This window comes from Tupaia chinensis, unplaced genomic scaffold (assembly GCF_000334495.1).
Source record: "Tupaia chinensis unplaced genomic scaffold, TupChi_1.0 Scaffold000289_1, whole genome shotgun sequence".
In the NCBI taxonomy this organism is placed as follows: Eukaryota; Metazoa; Chordata; class Mammalia; order Scandentia; family Tupaiidae; genus Tupaia; species Tupaia belangeri.
The window spans coordinates 1893882-1908026 of NW_006159774.1; the positions used below are offsets into that span (position 1 = coordinate 1893882).

Sequence of the window (14145 nt, forward strand, 5' to 3'; positions counted from 1 at the left end):
AAGCACACATAGGCACCTGGAGTGTGCTTTAAGCCGCCAGGTCTGGGACTCAAACTGTGGTCAACTACGTGCAAGTCCAGTGACATAACCATTATGCCATCTGCCGGTCTTCCTATTTCTTCTTTTCAAGCTTTACCAATCTAGCTCTGCTTCTTCTATCCTTTACTAGAATGAGTTCAAACAGCCCCACAAACTCACCCTGCCACAAGTCTAGATTCCACACTCAACCAGAATATCTTCCTAAACTTTAACTTTGATCTTTTTAATATACAACCTGTTTCTCATGGCCTAAATAATGATGTGCAGGCAATTTCAAATAATCAAGTGCCCAATCTACTTTTCTAGTTTTATCTTTCACTGTCCCATCAACACATCCACCTCCTCCCCCGACCCTCCAGAACCATAAGGCTACTTGCTATGGTTATGTCAAATCCTTTCTTCCACACAAAGCTGTTTCTTCCCCCATAAAAGCTCATCCTGTGCCAGCAGGTGGCATGGTAGTTGCTGGATTCCCACTGGCAGACAACAGTTTGAATCCTGGACCTGGCAGCTTGAAAATCATGCCAGGCGCATATGCCTACAGGCTCAAAGTCCCAAGAGGAGAATGGCTGAGAGGGGTCTGTGGTCAGGCTATCCCCTCCACCTCCCTATGGAAGAATTTCTCACTTTCTCCCTCAGTGAGCACACATGCCCTATGGCAAAACAAAACAAAGCAAAAAATGCCACCTTAAAAAACAAACAAAAAGCCCATCTCTCTTGCTGCTGGCTAAATGTTGATTTCACAATACTGATTGAGCAGCTTTCCTTCCAGAATTTTCCCATGAAATGAATCCTTAACACTTCTCTGTAACTAGAGCACTCATGTCTGTTGTCAATACATGCCTCTATTTTGTAACTACACTGGCATGGCCCACGAGCTCTTTGAGAGTGGGGGCTGTTTTATTCACTGTGGTACCCTACCACCTGGCCTAGACTTTGGTGAGCACTGAATGAATGTTTGTTAAGAGGAAATGAAATTCAGGTGACTATCTTTCTATCTGAGCCTCGGTACCCATTTTCAACTCTTCAGGCCGAATCACTTTATCCCTTACAGCTTCCTTTTTTAGTGGTCCTATAACACACCATCTGGGCATAGATAAGCAATTGCTATCTTCCCTGAGAAAGCCTTATTTTCACTTCAAATATCAAAAACACTGAAGAACACAAATGCATGGCTTAGCAGGTAAATGTTCTTGTCCCCTATTCACAAATTAGGGGGAAGGGACAATGTCACACTTTAAGAAAATTCAGCATACACTCCCAGGACCATAGCATTCTTACTTTTGATGATGATGGTGGTGGCGGTGGCATGAAGTACCAATAGCCTCTTCTTTTGAAAGGATCTGCCATGCTGCTGATGTAATCATTCTGACAGGATACTTCACGTCGGAGTTCGGCAATTTCTTCTAAAACATTTTCAAAGCCTCCTTTATTGTCTGGGAAGGAAAAGACATTCTATGAAGTTGGTATAAAATCATCTACTTCCTTTCACAAGGTTCCATGACAGCCAATGAATTTATCAGTTCCTCAAAGCTTTTAGCATGTCCTTTGTTAATTAGTTTTTGCTAATAGCAAGAGGACAGACATCTTCTTCTGTCTTAATTAAAGTATGTCAGAAAAAGCAAATAAATAGATTTGTAAATATAACTTCTTTTGGAATTACAAATACAAACCTCTTGTCTCTCTGTAATCAAGTCTCTCAATATCACGTACAAAATGCTTTAAAAAATCTGATTTTACTTATTTAAGCTAATCACCACAGCTCTCTAAATCAAGCACAGAATAGAATTTTGAATATTAATACATTTTCTAAAGGTTAAAAAAAAAAAAAAAGAGATGATTTGATTTTAGAACTACAAAAAGACTGCCAAAAACCAAGTCAAATACTTTACCGGCCCCAGTGAGGTCTAGTAAATTCCGCAGCCTTGTAATTTCTGTCCTTTGTCTCTCCATTGTCTCATTCAGTTTCTCGATTTCAAGCACCTGTGAGTTTGCTGCTTCAGTATCTAAATCTGCTTTCTCCATCTCAGTTCGAAACTATTAGAAAAATCATACACACAAAGTGGTCAATGAATTCTTTCTCTCCCAGAGACATTTATCTTTAGAACTTGATTATAATTCTATCATTTTTATTCACTTTCCCAATAAGGAAACTCTATTTATACTACTTAAACGTTAACTGCTTCTGACATGCAGTAGAAGGATGAAGTACTGCGTGGCTATCCTGTCCAGAACTTGGAGACATCGTTTATAGTAATTTTGTCTTTTAGGAGCTGATAAGGACCCAATAAGAAGGGGGCTTTAGGGTACTGACACTGACCTGCTCCTCTTTGTCCCTGAGAAGATTCTGCAGAAGTTCGATCTCCGCTTCTGCTCGTGTCAGATCCCTAGCTGCTCGCGCTGCTTTTCTGCTGGACCTCTCCACTTCCTGCAACTCCTATTGAGACAGAAGTATGAGAGAGGCACCATTGCCATCACCGACTGTCTTCTGCATTCTTCCTCCCTTTCAGGTGGATTCCTCTGTTTTCATTACACTACCTGCCTGTCTATCCATGTACATAGGGCACCAAGTCCTACCTTCCTCTGTGTGGTTGCTGTCACTGGGCAGCCTGCTCCACCCTTCTAGGGTGCCAAGTGATAGAGTGCCCCATCAGAAAGAACAAAGGGCAATTTTCTGTTAGTCTTCCATGATCTCCCTGGACTCTCATCATTAGATCTTTCATGTCCTATGCGCTACACTCTTAACATCATCAGTATTTATATCTTCTAAAGCACCATGACATTATTGCAGTCAGGAATCATAACAGCCTTATAAAGTAACCTATTTAAGTTTATTTTTATTCATGATTATATGTGAACATGCATAAGAGTGGGAGAAAGAAAGCATCCATGATGGGTCTCAACTCACTACAATCCCTTTCCCTGAGACCCTCAGCTCATCAGGATCATCTTGGGCATCCATGCATACACCTGGCATGATTGAAAGCCTACTTAAGAGATCCATCCCTTCGGTCAACCATGTGGCCTCCAGCACTGCAGGTCAGTTTGCTGTGGACTATGCCACCAGACTGGGCCAGTAATACATTTTGGTATGACTGTACAAAATCAAAGATTTGAGGTGCAGGTAAGTATGGCAAACCTTCAAAACACCACTTGTCTAGACACATACTGACAGCTACTTCTCTAAGCAGATCTCTATACTTTAAGGTAGAGATAGCATGTGTCCTCTGATGGCTCCTTTAAGGACTCAGTAAGTGCAAGCCCATGGCAGCACAGAATAAATTCCTGGGGGTTGTGATGGGGAAAATATAATCGTCAGGTCCTAAAAAAAAATAGACAACCTTACAATACTTGATAAAATCACCCAAGTCTGTAACAAGAGATTAATAACACAAATCGATAAGTTTTTTAATAGTCATAGCACTGGTGACAACTTGATTTGTTCATGTGGACTCACCTCTGCTCGCTCCTGATTAATTTTCATCACTGTTCCATGAAGAGACTTAAGCTGGTCTTTGGCAATGGTGAGTTCAGCTGCAGCGAGCTTATCAGAGGCAGCCACAGCTTTCTTTAGCTTTTTCAGTTCTTTATCTAAACCCAGAAACTGCTCCTGAGATTTGACATCTTCCAGTTTCTTCTAAAACAAAAGGAATATTAATTGAACATATGAATCATTTGATAGCAATGAATTAAGATGTAAGCTCTAAGAGGGCAGGAAAAAAAGAGTTGGCCTTTTTTTGGTGACATGGTGGTTAAGGCAGCTTGATCCTACATGGTTTGACTGCAAGTTCTGGAAGTGGGGGCTTGAGAAACATACCACGTGTGTGTGGGTGAGTGTGAGTGTGCCCAAAGTCCTGAAAGGAAAGAGTGGACAAGAAGGGATTGCAGTGTGGCTGTCCTCAGTGAGCAGTACTCTTTCTCTCTCTCTCTCCCCAAAGCAAACACATGTGACCCTGGCAAATTAAAAAAAAAGAAAGAAAGAAAGAAATAAAAAGAAACCACAAAAACCCTCAAAACTGAGACTAACTTAGAATCAGTTTTCTTTGTCAAGAACCTTAGTGGTCATAGGGGTCAGTAGGTGGTGTGGAGGTTAATGTGGCTGGATCCCATATGGTCAACTATGCAGTTTGAGTCCCAGACCCAGTGGCTTGAAAACCATGTTGGGCACATGTGTGTGCATGTCCAAAATCCCAAGAGGAAAATAAGAGATTGCAACATGGTGATCCCCCTAAGGAGTAATTTTTCACTTTCCCTCCCTCTGTCTTTGTCTTGGGCAAGCACACACTCCCTAAAATAAAATCTAAAAAAAAGAATCTTATTGATCATAAATTTTTTCATTCATTGGAAAAACACTTTCTTGCCATGATCATCAAAGAAATGGATGGATCAACCTTTCAAATTGCTGAATAGGCCCTAGGCATATGGTGGTAAGTAAAGAACTTGATATTTTTGAGGAACTAAAAAAACACAGTGTGAGAAAAGGAATGCTCTAAACAGAGGCAAATTACGCAAGGCCTCATAGGTTTAAGAATTTTGGTCTTAGGCCAGCAGATGGTATAGTCGTTATGTTTTTGGACTCCAACCTGGCCAAGTGTGGTTTGAGTTCCAGACCTGGTGGCTTGAAATGCACGCCAGGCATATGTGCATGCATGCCCAAGATCCCAGGAGGAGAATGGAAGAGAACGGATTGTGGCATGGCCATCCCCCTAGGGGGTGATTTCTCACTTTTCCTTTCACTGTCTCTCTCTCTCTGCAAGCATAAGTACCCTAAGGCAAAATCCTCTTTAAAAAAAAAGGAATTTTGGTCTTTATCCTAAGAATAATAGAAGCTACAGGGAGAAAACTGACTATAGCCAACTTACATTTAGAAAGTTAGATGGCTGCTCCATAGAGCAGGATCCTGAGTAGAAGTGAGAAATCTGTCAGGTGGCTACACAGTTGTCCATAGAGAGATGATAGCTAGATGAGAATGGTACCATCGGAGAAGGAAAACATACATATATTCCACTTCTACTTTGGTGGTAGACTTGATAGGATGACAACTGATGATTTCTTGGTGAAGTATAAAGCAAGTCATTCACTGAGGCTGGAAGAAGGGAGATGGCAGGAGTGGGGAGGTATGAAACCATGGAGCATGAGAGAGTGAGCTTACCAGAGAAAAGGGTAATAATGCTGACCATTTGAGTTCAGTGACTATGAATTTACAATGATGCCACTATGATGGATGAGTAAATTTCCTCCAGAAATGTGCAGCATGGGTACAGGCCCAAAGAAAGCAGACAGCTTCAGTTTAAAAGGGCAAGGGAGGATATTTGTAAAAAATAGCTATAATGACCGACCATGCAATTTAAGTTGGATAAGGAGAAAGTAAAGACAGGAAGGATGGGACCAGCAGATGGTGTAAGGGTTATGTTGCTGGACTCCCATGGAGTTGACCATGGTTTGTTGGAGTCCTGGACCCAATGGCTTAAACCTCACACCAGGCGTGTGTGTGTGCATACCCAAAATCCCAAGAGGAGAAGGGAGAAGGGATTGTGGTGTGGCCATCCTCCCTAGGGGGTGATTTCTTGCTTTCTATCCATCTCTTCAGCAAGCACACGTGCCCTATAGCAAGTACCTCTCAAAAAAAAAAAAAAAAAAAAAAGACAGGAAAGATATAACAGAAAAGAAGAGGCTGATGAATAGGAAGCTCAGTAAGATTGAAAAAACACTAATGTGGGGTGCCAGCAAGATAAGAGGCTATGATCAGAGTGCAATAATTGAGTTTGTGCTTTCAGAGGTAGTGGGTGCAATTTCTAAATGTGAGAAGGTCCAGGATGTGACAATGGAAGTAGATGGTTGAGAAGGGATGGGAAAGGCCATCAGAGAGAAGTCAGAGTAGTAGAAAGAATGATGAGGAGTTTAAAAGTAATTTGCCAAGGACGTGTCCAACTGGGGAAGGGGTTCTAAGAAGGCAAATTCATTTATTATTTGTTAAGTACTACCTGATTAGTCAGTCACTCCTAACATTCCCAATTCCCTTGTTTCCATCTACCATGACACTGTAGTCTCAGGTTCTAGGTTAAAGGATCTGTCTTTTAGACAGATCGTAGGCCAGGATCATTCCTAGATCAGCACTGGGCCTGCAAAGCAATCAGAGGTGACTGTGGATCACATCCACATCCCTCTCAGCTGACCTGATCACCAATGGCCAGGACTCAGGCAGCCAGTATGTCCATGCCTTACTTTCTCAGTCTTTCCCACCTTTTTCTCTAACTCTTTGAGTTGGGCCAGAATTCTCTCCTTTTCTTCATCAGCTTCTTGAAGTTGGAGATCTGTAAGGCCTTGGATTTCCTCCATACTTTTTAGATTTTCTTGTAAATAGTGAATTTCATTTTCCAACTTCTGGATTCTTGCTTTGTGTTGCCGCTTATCAAAATTAATCTGTGTGGAAATCAGATTTCAAAGATGATTTTTAAGTAAAGTATATTTTAAGCAAAATAAAAAAATTTCTATACAATTATCTTTCATTTTATTATAGAGTGTAGTAAAATTTTATGAGTTATAAAGACTAGCTTTATCTTGAATGTTCTCTAAAATCTATTCATATTTGGTCTATTTGTTTGTTTCATCACTAAAAGCATCATATGTAAAAAATAAAGAAAATAAAAATTTAAAAATCCCAGCTAATGCTGGCACATTATACTTAGCACTGTGGTATTATTTACCTGCCTGTTATAAAACATCTCTCACTCGCTTTCAAATGAGGGAACGAGTGTCGCAAATAAGCCTAACTTTGACATCAATAAACATTTTCATGATTGGATTCTTGTCACATCCAGATTGGATTGTTATGAGTGAAAATAACTACCATTAGGTTGTATTTATACGAGAAAGGAGGTATTGTAATTTACTGAGAAACATTAGTATTTGCCAAAAACTTCCCTCCAGCTGCCTCTTGCCCTTCTCTTACTCGTGCTTCAAGAGCTCTCTCACAGGCCTGCCTGAACTCTTCTTGCCCGTTTGCCAGTTTCTGTTGCTGCAGAGCCATTTCTTCTTGGAGTTTTCTCTCTCTAACTTGTGCTTCCTCCTTTTCCCATTGGGAGTGTGCGAGGATTTCACTGAATTGTTTCTGTAGATCAGCAAGACTTTTCCCTAAGACATCTGAAGGACTATGGATTCTAGTAAGCAGAAAAAAAAAGATAACACAAATGTGACATTTTATTTTTTATACTGGATCCTGGCTGCGAATATGCTATTAATAGTGTAAGAGTAAAAAGAGCTAATTGAGGAGACTGGTGTTCATGCACAGCAAGTCACTCATCACAGCTAAATACAAATTACTGTTCTGTCAACTAATTGCTGCCACTCTGATAATACAGGCTCATATCAGGCTAACCAAGTTTGCCCAAAGAAGAAATGTCCATGTTAAATATTGGGTCATCAGAAGAGTCATGATGCATTTTAGCATAGAAAAATACATCATGACTTTTCCAACAACTCAACATAACCCTGTTTTCTTTTGATGTTTATTCTCTATTTAAAATCATAATATGGCTCTTGGGACCAGCAGAAGGCATAATGACTATGTCACTGGACTCCCATGTAGTCGACTGCAGTTTGAGTCCCAGACCGGTGGCTTAAACTCACGCTGGGTGTGTGTGTGTGTGTGCATGCCCAAGATCCCAAGAAAGAACAGAGGAGAAGGGATTGCTGCGTGGCCATCACCCCTGGGGGGTGATTTCTCACTTTCTCTGTCTCTGTCTTTCTGGCGAGCACACACGCCACATAGCAAAAATCTCTCTCTCAAAAAAAATCATAATATGGCTTCATGTTCTGACCACATATAATGAACTTTTCAAGAGTGAGCTACTCAAAATTTTTACGTTTTTAAAAATTAAATAATACCAAAAAGTAGAAAAGATAAAAAAATGTAATAAAAAATAAAATCAGTGACTGACAACTAGAATTAAACAGTCTTATGTCTGTCATGGAAACATCATAAGGAGAACCTTACAAGAGAAATCATCCATCAGCAGAACTTAGACAGGTATGTTTACCATTGAATCTCCCATTACAACTCAGAGGTTGGGAGGCCCACTCTGTATTTACAGGTCTTGATCTCCCCTTACCTCATTTCCCCAGCTCCTAATTGCAGTTTTCTCCTCAGCTCATCCACACGAGCTGCCACATCTTCTGGACGAATTAAACCATCAATCACATGGTTAAGGTGGTTCTGGAACTCTTTGAGTTGCTGCTTTAACAGGTTATTGTCATCCTATGGAGGTGGGGGGGATGAAATGGGTAGTTAGCTGTTATATGCTAGGATAGTTCCATTATTAACAGGCAATGACCTACCTAGACCACAGAACTAAATCCAGATGCTTTTTACTTTTTTTTTAAAGAATTATTTATTGGAAACCAGCAGTTAGCGTAATGGCTATGTCACTGGACACCCAATGAAGTCGACCGCGGTTCGCATCCCAGACCCGATGGCTTAAAACTCACGCCGGGCGCATGTGCGTGCATGCCCAAGATGCCGAGAGGAGAATGGAGGAGAAGGGATTGCAGCGTGGCCATCCCCCCTGGGAGGTGATTTCTCGCTTTCTGTCTCTATGTCTCTTGTCTGTCTGTTTGGCAAGTGCACGCGCCCTATAGCAAAAACCTCTCCAAAAAAAAAAAAAGAAAAAAAAGAATTATTTATTGAATTTTATTTATTGTTGTTATTTTTTAATTTGACTAGAGAGAGACAGAGATGAAGAGAGAGGAAAAGTAAGAAATCAAGCCGCTAAATCCAGGACTTGAATTGCAGTCAGCCATGTGGGAGTCAAGCACCTCAACAACCATGCCACCTGCTGGCCCCAAGCAAAAACAAACCACTAAGATTTCCCTAAATTATACAGAAAAAAAAAAATTTTTTTTTTTAAATTGCCAGGGGTTACATATGCTTACCAGAGAGAGACAGAGAGTGAAAGGAAAAAAAGCACCCCTGAACAGGGCATGACACCCTGAAATCCCTTGTACTCCATTTCTCCAACCTATCCAATTTTGGGCATGCATGCATACGTCCATGGTGTTTTTCAAACTCTCACAGCCAGGATTCAAATGGGATCTGGCTCCCTTAACCACTAGGCCATGGGACCAGCATGAAAGTTACTGATTGTATTCCCATGAGTACTTATAGTTTAACCTGAGTAATTAATTTACTTCAAACTCAGTGTAACACTATTAACTAAAATGGAGATTTTAGAATTGCAATGAACATGTTTTCAAGTGCCTGTCTTATCTGGAGTATCCTTCACTGTAAACTGTCCTGCCACTGCCCTAAGGCAGCCCTTTCTGTACTACTCTCTAAAACTGGCCACAGGTGATCTGACCAAAGACTAGCCAAGGCACTGACAAGCCAGAAAACAGGTTCTTACTCTCTCCAGAATCTGAACCAAGGTCCAGTATAACAAGTTTATATAAGCGTTAGACCTGAAATGAGATGTCAGGTCAGTGGCTGGGGTCTATGCTGGCCTAAATACAATGTCCAGAGAGACAGAGAAAGAATGAGAGAGCCATGTAGTTGCTGACAGATTACTACAGCAGCTCTAGTTCCTAACAATGGCCTCCATCTTAAGGTAGTGTGAGTAGGTTTAGTTCACTGCAAGTAAATGATTTATGACAAAAACAAATGTAGAGTGGATTTAACTTATAAGTGGTATCAGAAGGTTAGTAGGCCAAATAACCAAAAGACCCAGTTCTAATTAGGTAAGTCCCACAGCACGGGACAACATTCTGTAAAGCGGACTTCAGTTTCTACCTTAGAAGAAAAGGCTCTTGAAGTATATATTTTAGCCCATTACTATAGGAGAGGTATATAGGGGGAAAAAAACCTATATGAGGGACCAGCACTTGGCATAATGGCTATATCACTGGATTCCCATGTGGCCAACCGCAGTTTGAGTCCTGGACCCAATGGCTTGAACTCACGCCGGGCGCGTGTACGTGTGTGCCCAAGATTCTGAGAGGACGGAGGAGATGCGATTGCGGTGTGGCCATCCTCCCCTGGAGGGTGATTTCTCACTTTCTGTCTCTCTGTCTCTGTCTTTCTGGCAAGGGCACACACCCTATAGCAAAAACCTCTCCAAAAAAGGAAAAAAATATATATATGAGATTTACGAAATTAAAGAAAAATATTCCACCAAAAGGTGGGAGACAGGGGAGCTAAAAGAAACAGTGACTGCTGACAATTATTTAAAACTAGACAGTGCGCTTAAATAAAAGTCATGAGACTATTCTGTTTTTGCAATTACATAAAAATTTCCATAGTAAAAATAAAATAATAACCCAATGAAGACCCAACATGTACACATACAACTCACACAAGAATGGGAAGTATGAAAAGCTTTTATAGTATCTGCTGTATAAGTTGAACTAAGAGCAACAAAATTTTTAAAGTTTAGGTTATTAGGTTTCCTTACACTACGAGGAAAAAGCATTTGGGGCATTGGAAGAAGAGAAAATTTGGATGAACTCAGGTTTGTCACAAACACTCCTGGGTGGTTTTGGGAAGCCTTCCCTCAAACCACATCAAGTCTGTCCCTTTACTTCTGGTGTTAACAGCTGGCTACCTTGGCTAGCAAAGCAGCCCTTAATGGTACAGATTTGGAAATCTGAGTGTTGCTTCAGGTACTTGTTTGTTCAGATACCTGTCCTCTTTCAAAGAGTTTAATTATCTGGAAAATCCTGCTCACCTGCTTCTCCTACAGTTCATTGGGCAGATTATTATGAGAAGAGCTATTAAAAGTATTCTATTTTACATTCCCTACAAATATAAAATGAACACATTTTTAATAATATCCTTTCTGAGAGAAGGACTGTGAAAACTACAATCAGAAAATTTTACTGCGATCATCAGTCTAGTTAAATTACAGGATAATTACAGAGATATTTCAGTGGAAGCAGAATACACCAGTCTAATAATTTTAGCTTAGTATAGGGACAAACCTGCTTCTAAGAAAAATGCAAAGTGTTGTTTTCATCCAGAGGTTTACACACTATACTATTTACTCTTCACACCGTCTCCATCTCTTCACATTACCATAGCAGGACAAAGGATATTCATGTTAATAACTTTAAAACCATCATCACAAGGGAACAACAGAGGCTATGGTATTGCCCCAATTCCTTTTTTCCTAAAAATTCAAGTTGCTTATTACATCAGCAGGCTGTTAAGTGCCGACTAAAGATACCATCATCTTGAGGCGTCCTATGTAAGAATATATTCTGAAAGAACAAATCTGTACCTGCAGCTGTTTCAGTTTTGTGCGGAGCTCACTATTCTCTTGTTCCTTTTCTTCTGAAAATTGGGCTTTTCCAAGGGCACTCTTGAGGGCTTGCCTTTCCTTCTCAAGTTCTGCTTGAAGGGCCGATTGTTCTAACTATTATCATAGGAAGGAATGGTAAGAAAGTGTAAAACAGCAATAATTTAGGATTTAAAAAGTATAAACAAATTCACACATACACACAATCCCTTGCTAGCTGTGGTTTTATAATATCTAAATTTTATGTTTGTACTCCCAAATTTTAAAATGTGAGATAATTTTTTCACCTGCCCCTTAAACAATTATTACTGAAGGGAAGGTAAGCATAGGAAGCAGCTCAGCCAAGATATACCAAGGGCATATATCTTCAAGGGGAGGCCTGAACATCAACCTTTAAAAGCTCTGCAACTCATTCTGCAGTTATTGCTCTCTTTTTCCTAGATCAACATTTCTCAAACTGTGGCCCTTAAATACCTGTGTTAAAATCACTTGGTGTACCTGTGAAGAAGGCAGATATCTAAGCTGGATGCTTGTGAGCCACGCTCATGGGTTGGCTGAGATGGGGTGGTTCAGTGTGAAGACCCCATCAGAGATGCCTACGTCTGTGTCTGTATCTGTCTGTCTCTCATGGAAAAAATAAGTATTTTAAAATGCAGATGGTTAGACTCCATCTCAGATCTGACAAGTCAGAATCTCTAAGGTGGGGCCCAAGAATCTGCATTTAACAAGCTTCAAAAGTAATTTCATATAACTGTAATTTAACAATTAGAGATCTGAGGACCAGCAGTTGGCATAATGGCTATGTCGCTGGACTCCCATGTGGCGACCGTAATTTGCATCCCAGACCAGTGGCTTGAACTCACACTAGGTGGGTGTGCATGTGTGTCCAAGATCCCAAGAGGAGAATGGAGGAGAAGGGATTGTGGCATGGCCATTCCCCCTGGGGGGTGATTTCTCGTTTTTCTTTCTGTCTCTCTCTTTCTGGCGAGCGCACGCGCCATACAGCAAAATCCTCTCCAAAAAGAAAAAAAAAATTAGAGATCTGAAGATCAGAAAGAAATCTGTTATGCACCATACTGATGCTGTGTAGTTTAAAGAGCAATCCTGGAAATCTCAGTGCTAAGTAGGGGAGCATTTCTTTCAACATCAAGTCCATTGGGACATGTTTGTCAAGACTTACGAGAAAAAAAGTAAAGGTATGTAAAAGTACAAAGAACAATGTATTTCAAGTTACTAAGGACTGTCTTGAAAGAAAAGGAGGATCTATTTAAAAGAAGATGCTCTACTCAGAGTTTCATGCCCCAAGTCAGACATGTGTTCATATATCAGCTAAACTTGCAATTGTAAGTAGTTAATTAAGATATTTTTGTTAATCAATAAAATGTGGGGGGAAAAAAAGGAATGGAAAGCAACTGTAAATAACAGTGCAGGAGGAGGTTGGCAAATGACAAGGTGAGGAATGGGATGGAAGGGGGATCAGCAGGTGGCGTGGTGGTTAAGGTGCTGGACACTCCAACAGGGCCGACCACGGTTCAAGTCCCGGACCTGGTGGCTTGCTTTCTCACTTTCTCTCTCTCTCTCTGCCTCTCTCTGGTCAAATTAAAATAAATGAATAAATAAAATTATTATTTGGGACCAGCAGTTAGCGTAATGGCTATGTCACTGGACTCCCATGTAGTTGACCGTGGTTCGCGTCCCAGACCCGGTGACTTAAAACTCACTCCGGGCACATGTGCATGCGTGCCCAAGATCCCGAGAGGAGAATGGAGGAGAAGGGATTGCGGTGTGGCCATCCCTCCTGGGGGATGATTTCTCGCTTTCTGTCTCTCTGTCTCTGTCTGGCGAGCGCATGCGCCCTATCGCAAAAACCTCTCAAAAAAAAAAAAAAAGAAATGGGATGGAGTGATATTTTTTATTATTTTATACACATAAATAAATAAATATGAACCAAGAAATAGAAAATTATTTATTGATAACATGTATGCATAAGCCACACTATACAGTGTATCCTGGATGGGGAATCACATTTTACATACTGTGATGATGCTCAGTGAATTAATGTAAAATAAATAAATTTAAAAAAAGATGCCATCTAGAAATTTTATTCACAACTATTAAAAACATGTATTTACTTTTTTTTTTTTTGCCATAGAGAACATGCGCTTGCTGGAGAGAGACAGAGACAGAGAGAGGGAAAGTGAGAAATCACCGCCCACCCCACCCCCACCATGCCACAATCCCTTCTCTATTCTCCTCTGGGATTTTGGGCATGCACACACATGCAGCACATGGCATGATTTTCAAGCCAACTGGGTCTGGGACCTGAACTGTGGTTGGCCATGTGGGAATCTAGTGCCTTAACTATGCCACCTGCTGGCCCCACGTTTATTTATTTGAACTCTTATCTCCTAACCTTCTATTTGCTGGGACCCTAATCTTGTCAACTGCAGTTTTGCAAAACTTGGTACTCTTGATAAAAATCCTAGGGGCAGCAGGTGGTGTGGTAAAGGCACTGGATTCTCACATGCTCGACTGCGTTTTGAGTCCCAAACATGGTGATTTGCTTTCTCACTTTCCCTTTCTCTCTCTCTCTGGTCAAATTTAAAATAATAATAACAACAAATGGAATTAAATAAATACATGAATAATTATTTTTTAAAAATTCTGACAACTGCGGGACCAGCAGTTAGCGTAATGGCTATATCGCTGGACTCTCACGTAGTCAACTGCAGCTCAAGTCCCGGACCCAGTGGCTTAAACACACACTGGGTGTGTATGTGTGTGTGTGTGCCTAAGATCCCGAGAGGAGAATGGAGGA

The 14145-nt window shown here is 40.7% G+C and overlaps 1 protein-coding gene across 6 annotated transcripts in view; it reads right to left on the reverse strand.

The window, feature by feature from the left end:
* CNTRL (centriolin) overlaps positions 1 to 14145 on the reverse strand; it is a 103667-nt gene that overhangs the window by 48443 nt on the left and 41079 nt on the right. For 5 of the 6 annotated variants that reach the window (XM_027772641.1, XM_014588613.2, XM_006150502.3 and 2 more), the window contains 8 exons: positions 11310 to 11444; positions 8151 to 8296; positions 6992 to 7199; positions 6283 to 6462; positions 3497 to 3676; positions 2360 to 2476; positions 1932 to 2076; positions 1321 to 1475 (listed from right to left, as the gene is read on the reverse strand). In XM_027772641.1, the coding sequence (XP_027628442.1) occupies positions 1321 to 1475; positions 1932 to 2076; positions 2360 to 2476; positions 3497 to 3676; positions 6283 to 6462; positions 6992 to 7199; positions 8151 to 8296; positions 11310 to 11444 (1266 nt within the window). The remainder of the gene's footprint in view (positions 1 to 1320; positions 1476 to 1931; positions 2077 to 2359; positions 2477 to 3496; positions 3677 to 6282; positions 6463 to 6991; positions 7200 to 8150; positions 8297 to 11309; positions 11445 to 14145) is intronic. The other variant, XM_006150501.3, reaches the window with a different exon arrangement.